The following is a 24,926-nucleotide window of genomic DNA, read 5'->3' as shown; positions in this document are numbered from 1 at the left end:
AAGGATACGAAAGGGTGATTGGTAAATGTGGGGAAGATATGGAAGCTAATGGGAATGGGAAGTGTTTGCTGGACTTCTGTGCTAGTATGGGTTTAGCTGTTACAAATACAGTCGGTGCGACGTAAAGCCCATAGCAAAAAAAAAAAAGTTACAAATACATTCTTCAAGCATAAGGCTATTCACCGCTACTCATGGGAGGCTAGAGGTACCAGATCCATAATAGACTATATCTTAACAGACTTTGAATTCAGGAAATCTGTTAGGAATGTTCGAGTTTTTCGCGGATTTTTCGATGATACAGACCACTATCTGATCTGTAGTGAGCTAAGTATCCTAGGCCTAGGGTAGAGAAAGCGAAATCTGTCTGCAAACGAATAAGGGTAGAAAATCTGCAGGATGGGGAAATTAGACAGAAGTATATGGATATGATTAGTGAGAAGTTTCGAACAGTAGACAGTAAGCAGGTTCAGGATATAGAAAGTGAATGGGTGGCATACAGGGATGCTGTAGTAGAAACAGCAAGGGAATGCCTAGGAACGACTGTGTGTAAAGATGGGGAAAGGCGAACATCTTGGTGGAACGATGAAGTGAGAGCAGCCTGTAAACATAAAAAGAAGGCTTATCAGAAATGGCTCCAAACAAGGGCCGAGGCAGACAGCAATTTATATGTAGATGAAAGAAACAGAGCGAAACAAATAGTTGTTGAATCCAAAAAGAAGTCATGGGAAGATTTTGGTAATAACCTGGAAAGGCTAGGTCAAGCAGCAGGGAAACCTTTCTGGACAGTAATAAAGAATCTTAGGAAGGGAGGGAAAAAGGAAATGAACAGTGTTTTGAGTAATTCAGGTAAACTCATAATAGATCCCAGGGAATCACTGGAGAGGTGGAGGGAATATTTTGAACATCTTCTCAGTGTAAAAGGAAATCATGCTGGTGGTGTTACAAACAGCCAAGCTCATGGGGAGGAGGAAAAGGATGTTGGTGAAATTATGCTTGAGGAAGTGGAAAGGATGGTAAATAAACTCCGTTGTCATAAGGCAGCAGGAATAGATGAAATCAGACCTGAAATGGTGAAGTATAGTGGGAAGGCAGGGATGAAATGGCTTCATAGAGTAGTAAAATTAGCGTGGAGTGTTGGTAAGGTACCTTCAGATTGGACAAAAGCAGTAATTGCACCTATCTATAAGCAAGGGAACAGGAAGGATTGCAACAACTATCGAGGTATCTCATTGATTAGTATACCAGGCAAAGTATTCACTGGCATCTTGGTAGGGAGGGTGCGATCAGTCGTTGAGAGGAAGTTGGATGAAAACCAGTGTGGTTTCAGACCACAGAGAGGCTGTTAGGATCAGATTTTCAGTATGCGCCAGGTAATTGAAAAATGCAACGAGAGGAATAGGCAGTTGTGTTTATGTTTTGTAGATTTAGAGAAAGCATATGACTGGGTACCGAGGGATAAGATGTTCACTATACTGGGGGACTATGGAATTAAAGGTATATTATTAAAATCAATCAAAGTCATTTATGTTGACAATTGGGCTTCAGTGGGAATTGATGGTAGAATGAGTTCTAGGTTCAGGGTACTTACAGGGGTTAGACAAGGCTGTAATCTTTCACCTATGCTGTTCGTAGTTTACATGGATCATCTGCTGAAAGCTATAAAATGGCAGGGAGGGATTCAGTTAGGTGGAAATGTAGTAAGCAGTTTGGCCTATGCTGACGACTTGGTCTTAGTGGCAGACTGTGCCGAAAGCCTGCAGTCTAATATCTTGGAACTTGAAAGTAGGTGCAATGAGTATGGTATGAAAATTTGCCTCTTGAAGACAAAATTGATGTCAGTAGGTAAGAAATTCAACAGAATTGAATGTCAGATTGGTGATACAAAGCTAGAACAGGTTGATAATTTCAAGTATTTAGGGTGTGTGTTCTCCCAGGATGGTAATATAGTAAGTGAGATTGAATCAAGGTGTCGTAAAGCTAATGCAGTGAGCTCGCAGTTGCGATCAGTAGTATTCTGTAAGAAGGAAGTCAGCTCCCAGACAATCTTTACTTCGGTCTGTTTTCAGACCAACTTTGCTTTACGGGAGCGAAAGCTGGGTGGACTCAGGATATCTTATTCATAAGTTAGAAGTAACAGACATGAAATTAGCAAGAATGATTGCTGGTACAAACAGGTGGGAACAATGACAGGAGGGTACTTGGAATGAGGAGATAAAGGCTAATTTAGGAATGAACTCGATGGATGAAGCTGTGCGCATAAACCGGCTTCGGTGGTGGGGTCATGTGAGGTGAATGGAGGAGGATAGGTTATCTAGGAGAATAATGGACTCTGCTATGGAAGGTAAGAGAAGTAGAGGGAGACCAAGACGATGATGGTTAGACTCGGCTTCTAACGATTTAAAGATAAGAGGTATAGAACTAAATGAGGCCACAACACTAGTTGCAAATCGAGGATTGTGGCGACGTTTAGTAAATTCACAGAGGCTTGCAGACTGAACGCTGAAAGGCATAAGAGTCTATAATGATAATGTATGTATGTATGTATGTATGTATGTATGTATGTATGTATGTTTGTATGTATGTATGTAGAATACGTTGCATGATGTATATGCTTGGTACTGGGAGTATACTTAGTCTCTTAAATAATGGTCTGCAATGATCTAACCTGTTACGTCTCGATATAATTCTGATAGCTCATTTCTGTATTTGAAAAATAACATCAAGATTTGATTTGTAGCAGCCCCAGAGACCAATAGCATAAGTGATGACTGAATGGAAATATCCAAAATATGCTATTCTAACATATTCTTCACTACAACTATTAGACAAAATCCTTAAGCCAAAAGAAACAGAACTCGGAGACTTCCCTATTCTTTTAACATGACAATCCTATCTTAATTTTTCATCTATATGGACACCTATAAATGTTGTGATCAATGTATTTTCAATTGCATTTGCGTTTAATATAAGGTTGTATTTTTGTGCAGTTTTGTCATGGTAGTCAGATGCCTTGAATTCTATTTATTAGGTCTTTTTTAAGTTCAATGTTAATTTTTTTTTCCCCTGAACCATGATTCTAATCTAGACAGGACTGCATTTGCTGCAGTTTCTATAGATATAGGGTCAGGATTATTGATAATTATGTTTGTATCATCAGCATACAGAACTACAGTTTCTACTTGATTGTTGTGAGGTAGATCATTCACATATTGTAGATCAAGAAAAGGACAGGCCTTGAAATACTACCCTGCAGAATACCTAAGTCTACGTTTTTCACCTTTATACCCTTTACTGTTACAATGTGTAATTTCAACAAAGTGGGATTGTTTATCCAGGTATGATCTAAACCAGTTGTTAACAATTCCTCTAACCCCAGTCTGATGTAATTTGTGCAACAATATTTCTTTTTTTTTTTTGTTAGGGGCTTTACGTCGCACCGACACAGATAGGTCTTATGGCGACGATGGGATAGGAAAGGCCTAGGAGTTGGAAGGAAGCGGCCGTGGCCTTAATTAAGGTACAGCCCCAGCATTTGCCTGGTGTGAAAATGGGAAACCACGGAAAACCATTTTCAGGGCTGCCGATAGTGGGATTCGAACCTACTACCTCCCGGATGCAAGCTCACAGCCGCACGCCTCTACGCGCACGGCCAACTCGCCCGGTCAACAATATTTCATGATCAACAGTATCAAATGCCTTTGCAAGGTCAAGAAATAGTCTTATCACAGTTTCATCATTATCAAGAGCATTTACGACCAACTGTGTAAAATATGATAAAGCAGACTAAGTACTTCTGCTAGCTCTGAACCCGTGTTGTGCATTATTTAACAAGTTATATTTGATTAAAAATTTAGTAAGCTGATCTTTCATACCACATTCAAATATTTTTGAAATAACACTAAGTATTGATATTGGTCTGTAATTATGTAAATTGTGCAAGTTTCCACTTTTAAAGACTGGGTTAATTTTTAAGAGATTAGGAAACTGCTACTAGTTCTGTAGAAACAGTTAATTTGTTATTCATGTCAATAAACTGCTTATGAGCAAACCAAATTGATCAAGCTGGGCCATAAAGTAATTAAACTTCATCATCTTGCTAGTATATATATAAAAATGTCATTTTTTGTGTGTATGTATGTATGTATGTATGTATGACATCTCCTCCTAAACCACTGGAGCGATTTACACCAAACTTGGTACACTTACAACTTAGTATTAGGAGACAAACTCCGTGGGGCTAACACACCCCAAGTACCTTTAGGGGCAGGGGGAAAGGGGGTGACATATAAAAATATTTGAAAATAGTGTCTAATCTATACTTTTTGGGGTCGCTGAGATGAATAGTGACATTCCGAGGGCCTTTTTTTAGTCCAAGTTCAGCCCCCTTTGGGGTGGGGGCGAGGGGGGTAGTGATATATAAAAATAATTGAAAATAGTGTCAAATCTATACTTTCCGGGGATGCTGAGATTAATAGTGACACTCCGGATTTTTTAAAAGTCTAAGTTTACCCCCCTTCGAGTGGGAGGGGTGAGAGGGAGTGATATATAAACATAATTTAAAATAATATTGAATCCATACTTTTTGGTGTCGCTGAGATGAACAGTGGCAGTCCATAATTTTATTAAGTCCAAGTTCAGCCCCCTTTGGGCTGGAGGGGGGTGAGCACGGTAGTGATATATAAAAATAATAAAAAATAGTGTCTAATGCATATTTTTCTAGGTCGCTGAGATGAATAGTGACACTCCAGATTTTTGTAAATTCCAAGTTCAGTCCCCTTTGGTTTGGGGGATGAGGGGGGAGTGATATATAAAAATAATAAAAAATAGTGTCAAATCCATACTTTTCGGGGTCCTTCAGATGAATAATGACATTCTGGATTTTTTTTTTAAGCCCACGTTCAGCCCTTTGGAGGGGGAGGGTCGAGAGGGAGCAATATGTAAAAATAATCGAAATTAATGTCGAATCCATACTTTTCGGTGTTGCTGAGATGAATAGTTGCACTCCGGAATTTTGTTAAGTCCAAGTTCAGCCCCCTTTGGGGTAGGAGGCGAGGGGGCAGTTATATATAAAAATAATCTAAAATAGTGATGAATCCATACTTTTCCGAGTCCTTCAGATGAACAATGACATTCCGGATTTTTTAAATGTCCATGTTCAGCCCCATTTGGGGTTGGGGGCAAGGGGGGAGTGATATATAAAAATAATCGAAAAGAGTGTCAAATCCATATTTTTCGAGGTCGCTGAGATAAATAGTGACACTCCGGATTTTTGTTAAGTTCAGTCCCCTTTGGTTTGGGAGACAAGGGGGGATTGATATATAAAAATAATCAAAAATAGTGTTGAATCCATACTTTTCAGGGTCCTTCAGATGAATAATGACATTCCGGATTATTTTAAAGTCCAAGTTCATCCCCATTTGGAGGTGGGGGCAAGGGGGAATCATATATAAAAATAATAAAAAATAGTGTCGAATCCATACTTTTTGTCATTGCTGGGATGAATAGTGACAGTCCAGATTTTTTACATTCCAAGTTTAGTCCCCTTTGGAGTGGAGGGCGAGGGGGGGCGTGATATTTAAAAGTAATCGAAAATTGTTGAATCTTTCTTTTCCGTGTCAATGGGATAAATAGTGGCACTCCAGACCAAGTTCACCCCCCTTTGCAGTGGGGGTGAGGGGGGAGTTATGTATATAACAATAATCAAAAACAGTGTTGAATCCATACTTTTCGGGGTCCTTGATATCAACAGTGACATTCAAGAATTGTTTAAAGTCCAAGTTCAACATCCTTTGGGGTCGGGTCAATGGGGGAGTGATATATAAAAGTAATCAAAAATATTGTTGAAACCATATCTCTTGGAGTTGCCGAGATGAATAATGACACACTGGATTTTTGTTAAGTCCAAGTTCAGTCCCCTTTGGGTTGGGGGACGAGGGGGGGGAGGAACTCTGAAAAGTGGTGGTAAAAGGGGCTCTGGTTAAGACGCAGCAGGTCGTTATGCTACTTAGGTTCCAGAATGGGTAAAGAAAAGAAAAAGTAAATAAATGCAATGTAAATTTTAATCTTATACCAGTTGTACAGTATCATTTGAAGTAATTCCACATACTGTATATCAGATGACTATATTTGTATGTAGTACAGGAGATATAAGTAGAATTTTGTAAACAATGTAAATTTATTAAGGATGAGCTGTGTGTTTAATAGAAAAAATCGTTAGCGTAAATTATATAATATTGTATTATAGGAAAATTTTATTCTCTTGTTAATTTAATATTTAGTGCTTGACAATAATGTATTTTAGTGTACCATTTGCCACCGAGGTAAACACCTCATTTGCAAATAAAGAGATTTTGATTTGATTTTTTGATATATAAAAATAATCGAAAATAGTGTTGAATCTATACTGCAATGGCCAATTACATGAGGGACACAGGGCATAAATTTACTACCACTGAACATGATTTATATATCTTAAAGAGAATTGAAAAAATTTAAACTCATGACAGAGTACGAAAACATATTCATATTTCTTAACCAGCAGTTCAACAAAGATAGGAACTTAAATGACATCATTGATTAAAAAAAGTATTTTATATGAACAAACCGATGTTTTGTACTACACTCGCGGCAGGCAACATTCAATGGAAGAGTGTCTGAAATAATTTGAATCTCCAATACCAATCATCTCGTACTTCCGCATGGTTTTGTTACAGTTTATATGTTTATATGTTTATTGTTTAAGTGCTTATGTTATCTCATGTTTATACAATTTTGACTCACCCTTCATGACCACTTTGAAACTGACATTGTACCTTGCATCTTCATGTTCCCTCATTTATTCATACTGATGTAACACCTTGTGTAATATAAATGTCTACATGTTAGCCTATTTCCCACATTTTGGCTGAAGATGACGCCAAACAGCGTCGAAACTAGTTCCAAGTGTAAATATATGTTGTAAATAAACTATAACATTTATTGTATTGAAAAGGTGGACCCTTTTAAGTTTCCTATCTTCCGAGCCTTTTATCCATCGTTCATCACCACGCTTCTGGTTTTCAATTACAGACTTCACCTTAAAATCAATCAGTATGCTTATCTACACACAACTTTAGCATCACCCCTTTCGACCAGCATATCAACAAACCTGCAATTTGTAGTAACGCCAATATATCACATCAAATGAGATGGTCCAAAGGAGTCCAAATCAAATTCGAATATCAACTAAGAGTTACCAGTATTTACATGATAAATAAAGTGAAAATATTACACCATATGCTAATGACATTTAGCTTATACATGTAACATTATTTATCAGATATAAGACTATCATTTAACGACATTTTTAATTGTAAATGTTTATCACCATGTTTTAAATGACGACATTTTAACGACATTTTTAATTGTAAATGTTTATCACCATGTTTTAAATGACGACATTTAATTTGATAATTGGGAATGTTTTTCTGTTATCAACCTCTTGCTAGTCAAGTATTATTATATATCAATTTCTTTAAATCACAAGTTTATAATTAACTGTTGTATTATTCACTTGACTCATAGTTACAAACGTAAAACTATCATTTCAATAATTTCACTGCATGTTAATTTTTATTCATGACTTTTTAAGATCAAGTGCCTGATTTTATTTTAAGGTCAAATCATGGCTGATGATGTGTGGAAAATTTAAGGTGAAAAATGTACCATATTTTTAAATAATTTGTCAATGAATACTTTAACAAGGACAAAATCCTAATTATTTGTACCTAATGTATTGATTAGGTGGATAAAATAATAAAATAAGTTGTTATTATATAAAGTCAAATACGGATCCAAAATGATTTATATCACATGAAATAAGTGGTATGTTCCAAGCTGTCAGTGAAGAGATGGCGTGGAATGACATTAGTTGATGAATAAGTGTGAGTGGTGTCTTTAAAAGTAGGAAAGATCACAGTATGAAGAGAAAGTTGGAATTCAAGAGGACGAATTGGGGGAGTTAGGGACTGAAATAACTTACCAAGGGAGATGTTCAATAAATTTCCAATTTCTGTGAAATCACTCAAGAAGAGGCTAGGAAAACAACAGATAGGGAATCTGCCACCGGGGCGACTGCCCTAAATGCAGATCAGTAGTGAATGATGCTGAAAATATATCAATAAGAAGTGAAGTGATTACATTTGTATGTATTGTGTTTGTTGTATGTAATGGTTATATCCATAGGATATTGATGAAATTTGTGATGAAGAAAATTTGTAATGTGTGCGTAATTGGGGAGAATTTGTAAGTGAATATATTGGTATCATTGGTATTAAATTCATATTTAAATTAATAATAGTAGTATTTTCTTGTTGCATATTACTGTACCTAGATTTAATTTCAGGGAATTCATAGGTGTCAGGTAAGATTAGGATGCAAATTAGGAACCTCATTAGCACATGATCGTCAGTCTGGGAGAACAAGATCACCCATGCTATACAAATTTGATTATTTATTCAGTTCTATAATTACATTACAGTGGTGCCCAATCACATTTTGGTTTTTCTCTAGTAAGTTTATTTTATAGTGGGAGAGAGGAATAATTTTTCTGTGTGCTCCAGCAAGCTTATGTAAATATTTTTCTGTCATATAGTAGTCAAATTACAATGTGATTTTAAAAAGTATTATGTATGAGCTGGCCAAAATACAGCACCCACGAGATTTCTGCTATTGTAATCAACATGAGTATATATATGTCTTAACACATTCACGCCCATATCTGAGTTAATGCCTATAGCGCGTGACCATGCTGTGGACCGTATCCGAGTTAGCCCGGATAAGCACAACCTTGAACTGGAGCCGTTCCTGCACAGCTGGGATCTATTTTAGTCACAAATATGTGCGAGAGAGATGAAAGTAATACCCTTATGAATGCTTCTACTCACCATAAACCCCATGGCCACGGCGATTTTCCCTCCCAGTGCACTTTCTTTATTTTGTTTCTGAAGGTAGCCTAGCGCTGGCACAATTAGCTGCGTAGTTGGTTTGTGATTGCACAAGCATGTGTATAATCGCGTTCTGAAGTGTAACCATGGCATGTAGGGACAATATAAATGATGCAAGTGATGCGAATTTACAAAGCACAGTTTTTCAGCTGCTTGAAAATTATCTTGGCCAGGGGTATACAGTCTATATGGTCAATTATTACAATAGCGTTGGACTCGCGAAACAATTACGGGAACAGAACACTTCCATATGTGTAATTATACGGTCAAATACGGGTGTACCAAAAGATCTAAAGGAACACCAGGCAATTCTTAAATGGGGAAAAAAAAGTGAACCCGACATACAGGTACAGTCACCTCTCTCCGAAATCTCATCTCCATCTACTTCATCAGTACCAAATCAACGTCCCGCGATTTTGCCGCCAAAAAGGGCACCGGCCAAGGATCCATCATTTAAGTTAGATGGGAAGAGAAAAGAGCATATTCTCTTGAAGTTTCCACCATCAAATATAGTCAAGTTCCCCTGAAGAAGGTGCAAAGTGTGCTTCAAAAATAAAATCATTAGTGAAACACACTATTTTTGTGAAAAGTGTGGTGTTGCCATTCACCCAGGAAAGTGTGACATTACCTACCACATCCTACGAGATACTAGAGGACTTCATTAAGGTATGTGGAAAATTTTGTTTCCATATTTTGTTTAGTTTAGAACTTACTTTGAAAAGAATTCGTTGTTGTTTGCTCTGCCACTAACAGCTGGAATAGCTGGGCCAGCCCTTTAAATAGCCGCTCAGATGATGGGCGTGAATGTGTTAATCAAATAATTGTGTTATACTGAAAGTTTCAATTTAATTTCCAATTTCACAATTTGCACCCAACCTTATTTTATAGAAGTCCTCAAATTTTAAAGTTTTGTTTTTAAATTTTAGGGGTAAGTCATAGAAGATCAAAAATAATGAAGCGAGAATATCTCCCCACCAAAAAAATTCTGTGTACATCCCTTCTTGCCACTACACATGGGAGGGTAAGAGTACCAGTCCATAATAGACTGTATTATAATTGACTTTAACACATACTTGTGTCAGAATTGCTTGTGTAATGGTCACTTGTCTGTAATGAGTGCATTTTTGTTTACAAACATTTGCCTCATGTAGGGGATGTAAAACAAATTAATTTAACTTTTCCTTTAAGGGCAGTTATAGAAAGTTAAAATTGTGTCATGTAGCAGCAAATACACTTCCCATGCATCCCCTCGTGATTTTTTGGAGAACTTTCATATACACCTTTTCTATAAGTTTGTTTTTATATTTTCTGTGTTTAGTATGCAGCTATGTGTAATCAATACAGTATCCATTTTGATGACATTGATCTAACTGATAAGTGTGATGTTATTCCATTTTTATTATTACTATCATCATTCTATTATTTTTTATATAAAACTTTCAAATATCATCTATTTCAGGAATTACAATGGTCCACAGATGGCAAGTCCAGAACACAAGGGATCAAGCCAACGGAACTACAGTCGTGGCCCGTATTCTCCAGGTTTTGATTATGAAGAAGAATCACATTCAAAATACATGAGTGACCACAGCAGAAATAAGATTTTATATGAACGTGACATGGAGGATCCAGAAGTAAGCCTATGGTTGATTAGAATATCTGATAATCTTATGCCTGCATAATCAAATGCTTGCTGTGGCATGCACTGTTAATCTAATAAGTTTCTTGTACTATATTTCATTTTGTCTTTGCTGTTGTACCTATCAACCTGAGAGGTTATGTTGGCAAGAGAGAGATCTTTTGTGTCATTAAATTGCTCCAGCCAGGAATGATCCTAAGAAGTCGAAACTGTTAGTATTACGTGTTCAAATTTTATAATTGCACTCGGTCATTCCAGGAACTACACTCTTGTTTTCATCTGGTTGCTCTGTTATTTAGTTCATTCACCAGGTACAGAAGCACGCTGAAATCTCTGACCACTCAGGCAGTCCCTGGTGATACAGTGTTCTCTTTTGCTCTCATGTTTGGTTGATTTATATTTTTTGTATTGTTCATTTGTTCAGTAGTTCAGTTTAGTATAGCATAATTTACAGTGCAGTACTTACTGCAAGTCATTTAATTTGTTTCATAGTTCATTACTATATGGGTCTGTTGTACAAGTTAAAACATACTAGCCATTCAAAATCATGTGAAGTTAGGTATGAGTGATAAACCATTCAACAGACATTGCAACTCTACACATACAGGTATTCTTTTCATTTGGTGACATCTATGCAAATAATTATATCCCTCTTATAACCTGTATTTAATTTTCTCATAAGTAAGGCTTTTCTTGAGTATTCCCAGGTAACATAAATGTGATCCCCATTCACTGCAATTCACTACAACACATAATTTAAGGACTGCGAGAATCTTAGGTTGTCAAAATGTAATACTGTATGCATCACTGATTGGAAGACCTTTCAAATGTTTAAATTGCTTTTTTCAAGTAGCATACAGTTGTTAGAACCCTATTAAATTAAAATAATCAAAAAACAAAAGGAAAATAATATTGTAGGAGTATCTACGTAAATTAGTAAGTAAAGTAGCAGCTTATCTGTTTTAGTGGAGCAAGCCGGATTTCACATCATAGCTCATGTTGCCCTCTCATGACTGGTTGTAGATCATATGCCCATCATCTTTGCTGACAGGTGTCTATTCCTTTACACAGGCATCCTGGAATATTTATTGTACACCTTATACTCTTGAATACCACATTTGTTGTAAAGAATAACATGAAACTTAAAAATGTATGTTACAAAATATTGAATTATATTAATAATACACTTCCTATTTGGGAGTTCTAGTGTTTAGAAAATATAAAGGGGCTTCCATATTTTCTTATTTTACTTGTTTTTTATACGTATATATTTTTGCATGTGAATTTATTTCCCATCCTTTCTGCTAGAGAAGTTTTTAGAAGTTTTCTTGTTCTTCTTCTCCTTTTCATATTATTATGGAGACCGTGACTTCTATATCCATTAAAACCAAGGTCTACATATATTTCTTTCTGAAAAATCTGCTGGAAAATTGTTCTTCACTTACTCTTTTCTAAGATAAAATGATTATATCTGAATTTAGAGGCTTTGTCGTTTAATGTTTTTCTTTCTGTAAAGCATATTTGAACTTATTTGCTTTTCTTAAGATGTTGCTTTGCTTTGTGAATTTTGAATAATAATCCAGTTTGTGACATCATAATACACTCAAGGTATCCCATTATGGTTTCTTAGTAATTTTGAGAATGTACATACTCATTATAAGATTACTTCAGCATTAGAGCATCAATTTCAAGCAATGAAAAGTCACACCTATCATCAGAACTTAATGAGGCATTATGCTTGTTTCTTTCCAGTTTTCTGCCACTGTTTGACAATCCAAATATATTGCTTCCATCAAGTGTGCCTCACATCCATCAGTTCTTCTTGACATGCTAGAGAATGTGATGTCTCGATTTGTGAAGCCGAAAGTAATGAGATCTGCACATTTATAGTTGTCGATTAACACACAATCTCTAATTAGAAGGATGACTGTGATTTGACGGTAGGATATTCAACTAGTGTTATTGTTGACAGTCTTAGGCAAGAGGACGAGTGCTCCTTCTTTAGTTCTGTAAGGAAGTGTTTTATTACTTCACCTGACTATATGCTCTACAAATCCCCTTTCAACAGTGATCTTTTGTTGAATGTGGAAGTGGTGAGCATTGATTTTAGTAATGCATCATTTCCCAAAATTAAGTCTTTTGTAGATAAATTTCTCATAATTGTAATCAACTCAAAAGACTATTTTAATGAGGAAATGGATGCTGTACATTCCCAATTCTGTAATTTCCAACTTGAGAATGTGACATCTATTCGGGTAGAATAGAGAATTGATGTGCAGTGGGCAATGGTAGTCCAAGTGAAATCTAGTGGAGGCGTACTGAAATATGATAAATTGTCTAAAGTGATGCTTTCCATTCTGAACACTCCACGTAGTAACACAGAGTGTGAGAGGATGTTCAGTCTAGTCAGTTGCAATCATAATGGCTGACCCGGAGATTCTTAGTACTCTCTGACTACTTAAGGCTGCCAGGGACTAAGGGCCTTTTCATTGGAGATCTGAGTCATGATGATTGTACTAGGAAACATTACATGATAGTTTTCTGTTGTTTTCCATGCACTGTAGCTTTGCTGTTCATTTTGATTACTTCACCTACACTTCTGCTGTATTCGATGATAGCTACCCACCTACACCCATCATCATAATGGAACACAGCCGCCATTCCACGGTAAGATACAGGAGTGGTTTACCATTCTCTTCTACCACACAGTGGTCCTTGCCATTGTCACCCTAGTGATCATCCACCTCAGACGTTGACCATACTGCTGCTGCCCGGTGTAGAACCCGCAGCTACCCCTAACATGGGGAAGAGATGCTGCTTTTATGATTTGAGTGACATTTCTTCCACCCAGGGGACCATCACCCTGTCTAAAGGAGTTGAATTAAGAACAAATATTTGGTTTAATGATCCACCTAATCAATATACTTCACTTTACAAGTTTAATAATTTTTAATTTCGTGTGGCTATTTCTAGCCGAGTGCAGTCCTTGTAAGGCAGACCCTCATATGAGGGTGGGCACTTTACAAGTGAAAATACATTTAATCTTAAATTATTTACACATAATTTGGTACATGTTTCGTCTTCTATTTAAGACTTTTTCAGCCGTAGCATCTCAAAAATTATTTTGTCTGATTAAAATACAGAAAAGTCACTGTCCAATGACTTAAAATTGAATGAGCCCATATCTTATCAGGACTGTTTAAAAAAATGCTCAAATCTATACACTCTGTTTTTCTATAATACTCTGCACCATTTTCTTAGAAAAAATAATTCACATGTTAAAATTGAACTCATAACATTATCTTCCTGTAATTAAAACTGATTGAGATTTGATATAGCTTCAGTGTACTCATTAAAAGTAGCAAGTTGAGCTGTAGCTTTGGAGGTGGGAGAAAAATAGAACCTTGTTAGTCCATAATTCGTCAGCTGGAGAACACTGAAGCTTATGATCTGATAAAATTCAAGTGACAAGTTCCTCAATTAATGCTCCCCCCTCTGGCCAGTTACCATCCGATCCTATTCTCTGGACCACCTTTTGAGCAGACTAAAGTGGAAGTGACGTCATTGTCTCGTCACACTCGCCGTGGTTGCCAAATGAGCCGGTGCGTGATTCAAAGTTGTACTCCACCACTATAATACAGTACAGCTCATGGATTGAACCTCGAATGAATTTAAAATAATTAATACATCAACGTATGAGTGTTAGAATCCCATACAGTTTTTTAACGGCTTACATCTTTAAACAATTAATTTACTGAATTACATTTTAAATGTGAAAACCTACAATAGGAATTGAGCCGGCTGCTGAAGCCTGTCTCACTCCTCTGGGGCAATGATAAATGACTGACAGATGAAATTAAATGATACTGGAGAGTGATGCTGGAATGAAAGATGACAGGGAAAACCAGAGTACCCAGAGAAAAACCTGTCCCGCCTCCGCTTTGTCCAGCACAAGTCTCACATGGAGTGACCGGGATTTGAACCACGTAACCCAGTGTTGAGAGGCCAACGCACTGTCACCTGAGCCACGGAGGCTTTCACAATTTTAATGTACTAACTACAATTTCACGCTTTTCTCTGGTCCCTTGAGTTTCAAATTATCGAGAGTCGACTGTATATATATAAATGATATGAGTAAAGAAGTAGACTCAGAGATAAGTCTTTTTGTAGATGATGTTATTCTGTATAGAGTAATACATAAGTTACAAGATTGTGAGCAACTGTTAAATGACCTCGATAATGTTGTGAGATGGGCAGTACACAATGGTATGATGAACGGGGTGAAAAGTCAGGTTGTGAGTTTCACAAATAGGAAAAGTCCTCTCAGTTTTAATTATTGCATTGATGGGGTGAAAGCTCCTTATGGGAATCATTGTAAGTACCTAGGTGTTAATATAAGGAGAAATCTTCATTAGGGTAAACACATAAGTGGGATTGTAAATAAAGAGTACAGATCTCTGCAAATGGTTATGAGGGTGTTTAGGGATTTTAGTAAGGATGTAAAGGAGGGGGCATATAAGTCTCTGGTAAGACCTTAACTAGAGTATGGTTCCGCTGTAGGGACCCGCACCAGGATTACTACATTCTAGAAAGGAAAAAATCCAAAGAAAAGCAGCTTAATTTATTCTGGGTGATATCTGATAAAATAGTAGCATTACAAAAATGATGGATAGTTTGGGCTGGGAAGACTTTGGAGAAAGCAGACGAGCTGCTCAGCTAAGCAGTATGTTCAGAGCTGTCAGAGAGAGATTGCGTGGAATGACATTATTAGACAAATATGTTTTGATTGGTGTCTTTAATAGCAGGAATGATCACAATATGAAGATAAAGTTGGAATTCAAGAGGACAGATTGGGGCAAATATTAGTTTATAGGAAGGAGAGTTAGTGATTGGAAAATCTTACCAAGGGAGATGTTCAATAAATTTCTTATTTTTTTGAAATCATTTAAGAAAAGGCGAGGAAAACAACAGATAGGGGATCTGCCACCGACTGCCCTAAATGCAGATCAGTATTTATTTATTTATTTATTTATTTATTTATTTATTTATTTATTTATTTATTTATTTATTTATTTATTTATTGATTGATTGATTGATTGATTGATTGATTGATTGATTGATTGATTGATTGATTGATTGATTGATTGATTGATTGATCGATTGATCGATTTTAGTTCTGTACATTTGTAACAAATCAATTTACTACTCTTTATCTGTGAATTGTACCTTGTAAATCTATTACCTTTTTGTTATGGTTGCAGGTCCTGCGTAACGAATTTCGACGACCTCGTGATATCCTGCTGAATATGGTAGCTGAATTCCTTACCAGAAGCTCTACTAGATTGACAGAACTAAACAAGAAACCTGGGGCTGATGGCAAAATGATTGAACTTCTGGATATTAGATCTCATGTAGTGAGTGCTCTAAGGAACATTTCTGGTTTGGCATTCTCATTCGGCAGTTTTGGTATGTCTCAGCTACCAGCTCCATGGCTAAATGATTAGCATACTGGCCTTTGGTCCAGAGGATCCTAGATTTGATTCTTGGCTGGGCCATCTTTGGCGTTAGAATTCATCTTAGGTGGTGCCCCATCCTGTCAGACGCACAGGTCACCAGGTCGCTTATAGTGTGTCAACTTGAAAGACCTGTGCCAGGCCTCCCCAAAGGCCATATGCCGTAATTATTTCTTCTTCTTCTTCTTATGATTATTACTATTATTATTATTATTATTATTATTATTATTATTATTATTATTATTATTATTATTATTATTATTATTATTATTATTATTATTATATTCATGCACATTTATTCCAAAACTCATTATATGAGAGTCAAACAAGAATAAACAAATTATGCTCAGTTTAGTTCTTCATATTACCTAAAGAGGACTACTACTACTACTAAACGTTTTCATTCCTCCCCTGAAGGGGAAGGCGGGCCTCTTAGACGGTTACGCCGTCTCTCAGGCCGGGAGATTTGTTACGGTGAAGGAGATGTGCTGAGAAGGTGAGGGGGTGGGCGGCCGTGGCCTATACTACAAACTGTCCCGGCATTCGCCTTAGTGCAGGAGAATGGAAAACCACGGAAAACCATTCTCAGGACAGCTGACGGTTGGGGCCCGCCGTGAGGTCTAGCCCTGTCCTGTCTCCCGAATGCAGAGGCGTAGAGCCACGGTAAAGCCGTGGCCACCTCTCCTCTGCTCGGTTGGCCGGTCAGAGTACAGAGCTGTTGGAGCACGGACCAGCCGTGGCTTCTTAAGGGACGAAACCCAAGGGACAAAACCCACTCTGCATCTACTGACCCCAAAGAGGACATTTATGAGGACTTCTATAGTCGTATCCTCTTATCTCCAGTTGGGCACATTAACTGATTTCATTGAGACATTCCATGCACACGGAATCACATACCCAACTTTATACCTTGAATAGTTGTCTGTGAAGTGCCTTGTTGGACAACCACTGTATCACTGGAATATTGCTTGGAAATGATAATGTGTTGTATCAGTTGTATATCAGAATCTAACTTGGGAAATTAAATCATCTTAGAACTCTCCTTAGAGAATAGATTTTCTTAGTATGATCATTAGTATCAGTATACATTAGTATCAGGAAATTCTGTTGGTTCTGTGTGTGTTAAATAGAAGATCATAATTTTTTGAAGCTAAAATTTAGGGGATCTTCCATAAATATTATTGAAACATTATTATATCATTTTCATCATTGCTGATACTCGTATCTGATTGTTCATTTCTCTCCTGCAATTCTTTCATTATCTGCATGCTCTATGCAGAAGTCTTTGGTGTCTTAGCAGACCAATCCTGGCATGAAACATGCAGCCACATAGATTGCACTTAATGGAAGATGGAGGACGTGGCTAGGCCTAGTGTAGTTTACATCTCTGACATTTTTTCTCTTCTTCTGATCTTCATTGTTCACGTTCACATTGTGCAACAGCATCTGAAGTATTTCTGCATCAGTGATTATCACGATCTGTAATGGCACACCAATTACATTAATGTTTGTACTCCTCAAGATTTTCTCAAGTTAATCCTTATAGCGCTTCAAAGCAGCAACCTGAGGTCTCCTACTTGTACTAAGTTCACTATACAGGGTTTGTTGAGGAAGTCTATCATCCATCATATGCTGGACATTTCCAAACCATCTGAGTTGGTGACCAAAGATGGTAGCCTCTATACTGTTCACCTTTGCCCTCTCTACAACTATTCTTTTTGGTATGTAGTCATCCCATTTGATGTTCATAATGGATCTGAGCTTCTGTTATTGGAAGCATTCTAGTGTGTTGATATCACGGTAGTATAGAGTCCAGGTTTCACATCCTTAGAGTAAGATGGAGAAGACAACTGCTCAATACACCATCAGTTTGGTGTATATTCTTAGATTTTTATTCAGAAGACCTGATGTGTGAGATGTCCAAAAGCTACATTAGCAGTATCCATACTGTTTTCCATGTCTTTCTGAAATGAGCAGTTGGTTGAAAGTACACTTCTCACATAGTGATCTACTTCTTCTAGGGCATGTTGGAAATGGAAATATTGAAATTCGGGAAGGCAGATCCAAGAGCTGGCTGTGCAAGTACCTTTGTTTTTGGAATGTTCATGGTCAGGCCAATTGTGTATATGCCTTCCTGAAGCAGTTAACTGTAACCCATCAGGTGTATGAGCTGGAGAATAATTGCCATGTGCATATTACAGTTCAGTTATATGGGTGAGACTTGTAACCCTTGCTGTTCAGAGTCTGGTGAGATTAAATAGTCCTCCATCAAATTCAAGTTCCACACCTCTGTTATTTGCAGGCAGTTTCATACACCATGGGTGTCAGGTACAGAACAAAGAGTGTTGTTGCAAGTACACAACCTTGTTTAAGTCCATTAGTGATGGGAAGTTCTTCTGATGTTTCATTCTGGTACAGCACCTGTCCAAATATATCATCATGGAGTGCTTGGATCAGTCCAACAAAGTGCTCAGGACATCCAAACCATCTTAAAACCATCCACATTGCTTCTCTGGGCACTTTATCCAGGGCCTTTTTCAGATTATATAACACTAAAATCAAAGGCTTTTGTTGTTCTCTGCACTTTTCCTCTAGTTGTCCCGTACAGAAGTTCATATCAATAGTGCCTCTGGAAGGATGAAACCCACACTGAGATTCAGGAAGTACCTTCTCAGGGACTGACTGGAAATGGTTCAACAGAATTCTTATAAACATTTTACCATGTATGAAGAGCAGTTGGTAATTGCCACAGACACTTTGATTGCCTTTTTTGAAGATGGTGACAATGGTGGAGTTCTTCATGTCATTAGCGACCTTCTGGTTTTCCCATATGAGAAGCATCAGGGAGAAGAGCTTGGTTTTCAGATATAAGCCTCCACTTTGAATGATTCCAAGAGGAATGTTGTCGGATCCAGGTGCCTTTCTTGGTTTCAGACTATCAAGAGCCTTACTAAATTCCTGAAAAGTTGGAGGGACTGCCACCCAAGGTTCTGGACGATGGTATGGCACATGTAGGAGTAAGTCTTGGACAATAGTAGAATTGTGTTTTAAGTGTAAGCTGAAGTATTCTTTCCAGTGACTCAAGATGTCCTGACTGTCAGTAAGAATGGTAATATTGTCAGTGGGTATCAGGGTACCTAAGGAGCAGCAAAGCGGTACATACAGCTCCTTTATTCCAGCATAAAAGTTCTGTTGGTCTCTGGCATCTGACATGGAGTTTTCCATGGTCTATTGCTGCTACCTGCTGTTTTTTGTTTTCCTTATTTCAATGTGGCATTTTTGTTTGAGCTATTCAAACATGCCTTCTTCTCCATAAAAGATGGATCTTGTAGGAGGGACAGGTATGCATCCCTCTTGGCACTGATGAGGCTCTGAATCTCTTCATTATTATATCTGTCAAATCAGTCCTTTCTCTTCCATACATCATAACCCATTACCTTATCTTTGATGGATTTTAACACGTTGGGTGCCACGAAGGCACCATATGGTGTCACGCTGGTCTTCAAATTTGAGATGGCGTGACGTCATATGGCAGCATACATAATTCACCATACTTAGGCCTTAAAACTAAGATCGCTAAAATTGGAAAATATTTAACTTTCTCAAACAATGCATAACCAATAATTTAACTCCCAATTTTCCAAAATTTACTCTAAAAAACACAGATCTAGGAACCAGATTAATAAAATTAAACTTCAAAACAAATAAATATATGAATCAATAACAAAATAACATTTTTATACAGAAAGAAAAATCACCTTAACGAAAAGCTATATCAGACTCACTTAGAAGTAGCTAAAAACCTTTCCAAACCCCAATGGGATTTCTTTCAAACAATGGTCAGCTAAAAACTAGTAATTATTCTGAAACATAAGCAACAAATTTTAGATAATAAATTGCATGGACTGAAAAATACAGCCCACAATCGGAGACATACTGTCAAAGTGCAACATTCGAACACCAACACCATACATATTTTCCACCCACCTATTAACTTAAATGACATAACACTGAATGAAGAAGAATCCAAAATATTTAGCAGGAACCCAAAACACGACTGGCCAAATGCATCCCATCTTTTCTTTTCTTTTTTTTTTTTTGTTTGTTTGTTTTCTAGTGGCTTTACAAGTAACTAATCTCATGTTTGTTCCATATTGAAGATAACAATAATTAAGATTATATTAGAATAAAATTTATTGTAGCCACCTATTCAGTACAATTCACTGTTTGTGATGATTAAATTCTAAGTGATTTATATACACTACATAGGTACATGTTTCGCCCTGTTTTTGGGCTCTTCAGTCTATTGTCAATCTTAAGGTCAAGACCCAGGTATTGTCTTTGTTATTGGAACCAATATGTACAAATATGAACTTATTTTAAGAATCTTTCTACTTTTTACACACACAAAAAAAAAAAAGGGGGGGGGGGGTGGAACCTTACTCTAGGTGATATGTACAGAAATTACAAAAATGTGCAAATTCAATTAAAACAAAATTTGTTACATGAATACATTTAAATTATGTAACAATTTACGAACTGTACAAAGCAATAATTCGATCACTTCATCAGTGGATGAACCGTTAGGTTGGTAGTTTATTTTTATTCACCTATGCCATTAATTTGGCAGCAACAAAATAGGAATCATAGTTTGTTGTCATTCCTGCGAAGCTTGAAATATCCCATGAGGAATGAAACATAGTAGGTTTTTTTTGCTATTATAACGAATTCAGCAATTTTGTGGATTAAACTTCATGTATGTTTGAGTGCTTTATCCAATGTCATACAGTAGTCAGCTGTTCCTCTATGAAGTGTTTGTTGGATGCTTTTTAAATTAATTTTTTCGGTGTTTCATTGTTCTGCCATGAGATTGTTAATGTATTTTTTCTGTAAATAAATAGAAAAAGATATTTAGAATTATGAATGTTATAACCCGCATTAATAATAATAGTGTAAATTCCATGAATGTCATTGAACTTACATTTTCGATCTGACATTAGCTGGATCCACTTGTTCCGGTTTGGCAGCAACAAAATAGGAACCTAGTTGTTTTCGTTCTTGCAAAGTTTGAAATATCCTGTGAGGAAAGAAGCATAGTAGGTTGTTACTATTATAAGGAATTAAGCAATTTTGTAGATTAAACTACGTGTATGTTGGAGTCCATTATCCAATGTCTTACAGTAGTCAGCTGTTCCTCTATGAAGTGTTTCTTGGATGCTTGTTAGATTAATTTTATTGGTGTTTCATTGTTCTGCCATGAGATTGTTAATGTATATTGTCTGTAAATAAATAGAAGGAAAAGGAAATTTAGAATTATGAATGTGTTAAAGCCTGCATTAATAAATAATAGTGTAAATCCCATGATTGTGGTAGAACTAACATTTTCAGTCTGATGTTAGCAGGATCCACTTGTTCCGGTTGTGTCTGAACACCTAACCTTTCTACTTCTAGTGAAATACTGATGAGGGAGCGGATGCATTAAAGTGCAGAATGCTTTAATGATAAGAATTGTTCGATAGTCAACAAGGACCCTGCTTTAAAAATTCAATGAAATTTAAAAACTTTAATAAAATCTAATTTTCATTCCAGTGAACAAGAACAACAGAAACTGTTCAACATGAACCCAAAGATCCCAACCGCTAGAGCCTCACCGAAGATTCAGAAGAAGGACACTCCAATGCGTCCCTTCATAAACTGTGGAAACAGCGCCACCTACAATGTAACGAAATTCATTCATGGTTTCTTAAAAATGCATTATGTATTCAGCAATAAATACCCATTGAAAAATTCAATTAATTTTGGTAAAATTCTGAAAAAGTTTAATCTGCAACCTAACCATATTATATACTCTTATGATATCACAAACATGTTCCCAAACATCCCTACTAAAGAAACTGTCAAAATTATCCAAGATACCATCAATAAACACAGCGGCCTTAGTAAAATGGAAAAAGAAGAATTCATGAAGGTATTAAATTTTGTTCTAAATAATAATTACTTCTCTTTTAATGGGAAATATTATCAGCAAAAAGGCTTAGCAATGGGGGGACCCGTTTTCTGGCATTCTAGCCGATATTTACAATGGATTCGGTAAACCATACAAAAATAATTTTACAAATAAAGGGCATTTGTTTATGGCTTAGATTTGTTGACGACACTTTTGTGGTTATAAACAAGACATTACTAATAGTGATGAAATACTAGATTCATTAAACAAAATAGAGCCTAATTTTAAATTTACCAAAGAAGAAGAAGAAGAAGTCAAAGATCTAACAATTATGTGTTTGTGTAACACCTTTGAATTTCATATTTATAGGAAACCTACTCATTCACCCTTAACTATTAAAGATTCATCCCTGCACCCTAAGTCTCAAAAACAAGCCACTTTTCATAGGTTAATATATATAGGGCTCTAAAACTTCCACTTTCTCTGAATAATTTAAAAACAGAACTAAAATATATAAGACAATTAGCTTATTTCAATGGTTTTAAAATAAGTATAGTCAATCGATTAATTAATAAAATAAAAATTAAACTATCCTCCAATTTAGTACCAGATAAATCTAAGAAAAATTACACCACATTTACATATAACAACCTGGCTATTCACCAAATCATGAATGTTCTAAAAAACATAACATCAGTATAGCTTTCAGGACAGTAAATAATAACCAAAACATATTTTTTAACCATAATAAAGTCAATAATAGAAATGTTTACTCAAGATCTGGAGTTTATACACTAACGTGCACACAATGTGGGTTCACGTATCTGGGTCATACTGGGAGAAGCTTTTATACAAGGTATTTGGAACACTAAACACCTCCAAACATAACAAGTATTCAGCCATGAGCCACCATGTGAAAGAAATGGGACACAAATTCACTTCAATTGTGAAAGATTTAACCATTGTTAGATACTTAGACAAGGGGATATTATTGAGTGAAATGGAGAACTTATACATTTTTTGGACCAAACCTATAATAAAGAAATTAATCTTAATGACATCATTGACAACAAAAATCTATTATATGGGATAACTCCAAGGTTGATCCAAACTGTAAATCATAACAAGGTCCCTATTATTTTCCAACCACAGCACTCAAATGTCCCAATTACCACGCCTAATCTTAGACCTGCCCACACCAGTTTGGGCAACACCTCCTTAGCAATAACACATGCACACAAAGCACAACCCACTTCCCATCCCCCTCTATGATCCACCCATCCGCTCCTGCATCAGTATTTCACTAGAAGTAGAAAGGTTAGGTGTAGAGACGCAACCAGAACAAGTGGATCCACCTAACGTCAGACTGAAAATGTAAGTTCTACCACAATCATGGGATTTACACTATTATTTATTAAAGCAGGTTTTAACACATTCATAGTTCTAAATTTCTTTTTTCTTCTATTTTTTTTTTTTTTTTACAGGCAATATACATTAATAATCCCTTCATCAAACAATGAAACACCGATAACATCAGTCTAAAAAGCATCCGAGTAACACTTCATAGAGGAACAGCTAACTACAGAATTACATTGGATAACGCACTCCAACATACACATAGTTTAATCCACAAAATTGCTTAATTCCTTATAATAGTAACAACCTACTATGCTTCTTTCCTCATGGGATATTTCAAGCTTTGCAAGAACGACAACAACTAGGTTCCTATTTTGTTGCTGCCAAACCGGAACAAGTGGATCCAGCTAACTTCAGATTGAAAATGTAAGTTCAACCACAATCGTGGAATTCATGCTATTATTATTAATGCGGGTTATAACATTCATAGTTCTAAATTTATTTTTCTTCTATTTATTTACAGAAAAAATACATTAACAATCTCATGGCAAAACAATGAAACACCGATAACATTAATCTAAAAAGTATCCAAGAAACACTTCATAGAGGAACAGCTAACTGCCGTATGACAATGGATAAAGCACTCCAACATACACGAACTTTAATCCACAAAATTGCTGAATTCATTATAATAGCAAAAGAAAACCTACTGTGCTTCTTTCCTCATGGGATATTTCAAGCTTCGCAGGAATGACAACAAACTATGATTCCTATTTTGTTGCTGCCAAATTAATGGCATAGGTGAATAAAAATAAACTACCAACCTAACGGTTCATCCAATGATGAAGTGATCCAATTGTTGCTTTGTACAGTTCGTAATAACTTGGAATAACTTACCAAGGGAGATGTTCAATAAATTTCCAATTTCTTTGAAACCATTTTGGAAAAGGCTAGGAAAGCAACAGATAGGGAATCTGCCACCTGGGTGACTGCCCTAAATGCAGATCAGTATTGATTAATTGACATGTAAATTGTTAGATAATTTAAATGTATTCATGTAACAAATTTTGTTTTAATTGAATTTGCACATTTTTGTAATTTCTGTACATATTACCTAGAGTAAGGTTCCCCCCTCCCCTTTTTTTTTTTGTGTGTGTGTGTGTGTAAAAAGTAGAAAGATTCTTAAAATAAGTTCATATTTGTACATATTGGTTCCAATAACAAAGACAAGACCTGGGTCTTGACCTTAAGATTGACAATATGCTGAATATGCCCAAAAACAGGGTGAAACATGTACCTATGTAGTGTATACAAATCACTTAGAATTTAATCACCATAAACGGTGAATTGTATTGAATAGGTGGCTATAATAAATTTTATTGTAATAAAATCTTCTTTAGTGGCCACACATCGCACCAACACTGATAGGTCTTATGGCGAAGATAGAAATGTTTCAACACCCTTGGAATTGTTTTCTTTATTCTCTA

At 36.3% G+C, this 24,926-nt stretch overlaps 1 protein-coding gene across 1 annotated transcript in view; it reads left to right on the top strand.

Moving 5' to 3' along the window:
• The window catches only part of unc80 (unc80, NALCN channel complex subunit), a 1,117,323-nt gene that overhangs the window by 865,696 nt on the left and 226,701 nt on the right, over positions 1 to 24,926 (top strand). Inside the window, exons 50-51 of the mRNA XM_067137759.2 lie at positions 10,444 to 10,618; positions 15,885 to 16,037. Of these exons, the coding sequence (XP_066993860.2) occupies positions 10,444 to 10,618; positions 15,885 to 16,037 (328 nt within the window). The remainder of the gene's footprint in view (positions 1 to 10,443; positions 10,619 to 15,884; positions 16,038 to 24,926) is intronic.

The sequence above is a fragment of the Anabrus simplex genome, chromosome 1, assembly GCF_040414725.1.
Source record: "Anabrus simplex isolate iqAnaSimp1 chromosome 1, ASM4041472v1, whole genome shotgun sequence".
Taxonomy (NCBI): Eukaryota; Metazoa; Arthropoda; class Insecta; order Orthoptera; family Tettigoniidae; genus Anabrus; species Anabrus simplex.
The sequence above is the reverse complement of the archived record's forward strand: the minus strand, read 5'-3'. Positions and strand labels throughout refer to the sequence as shown.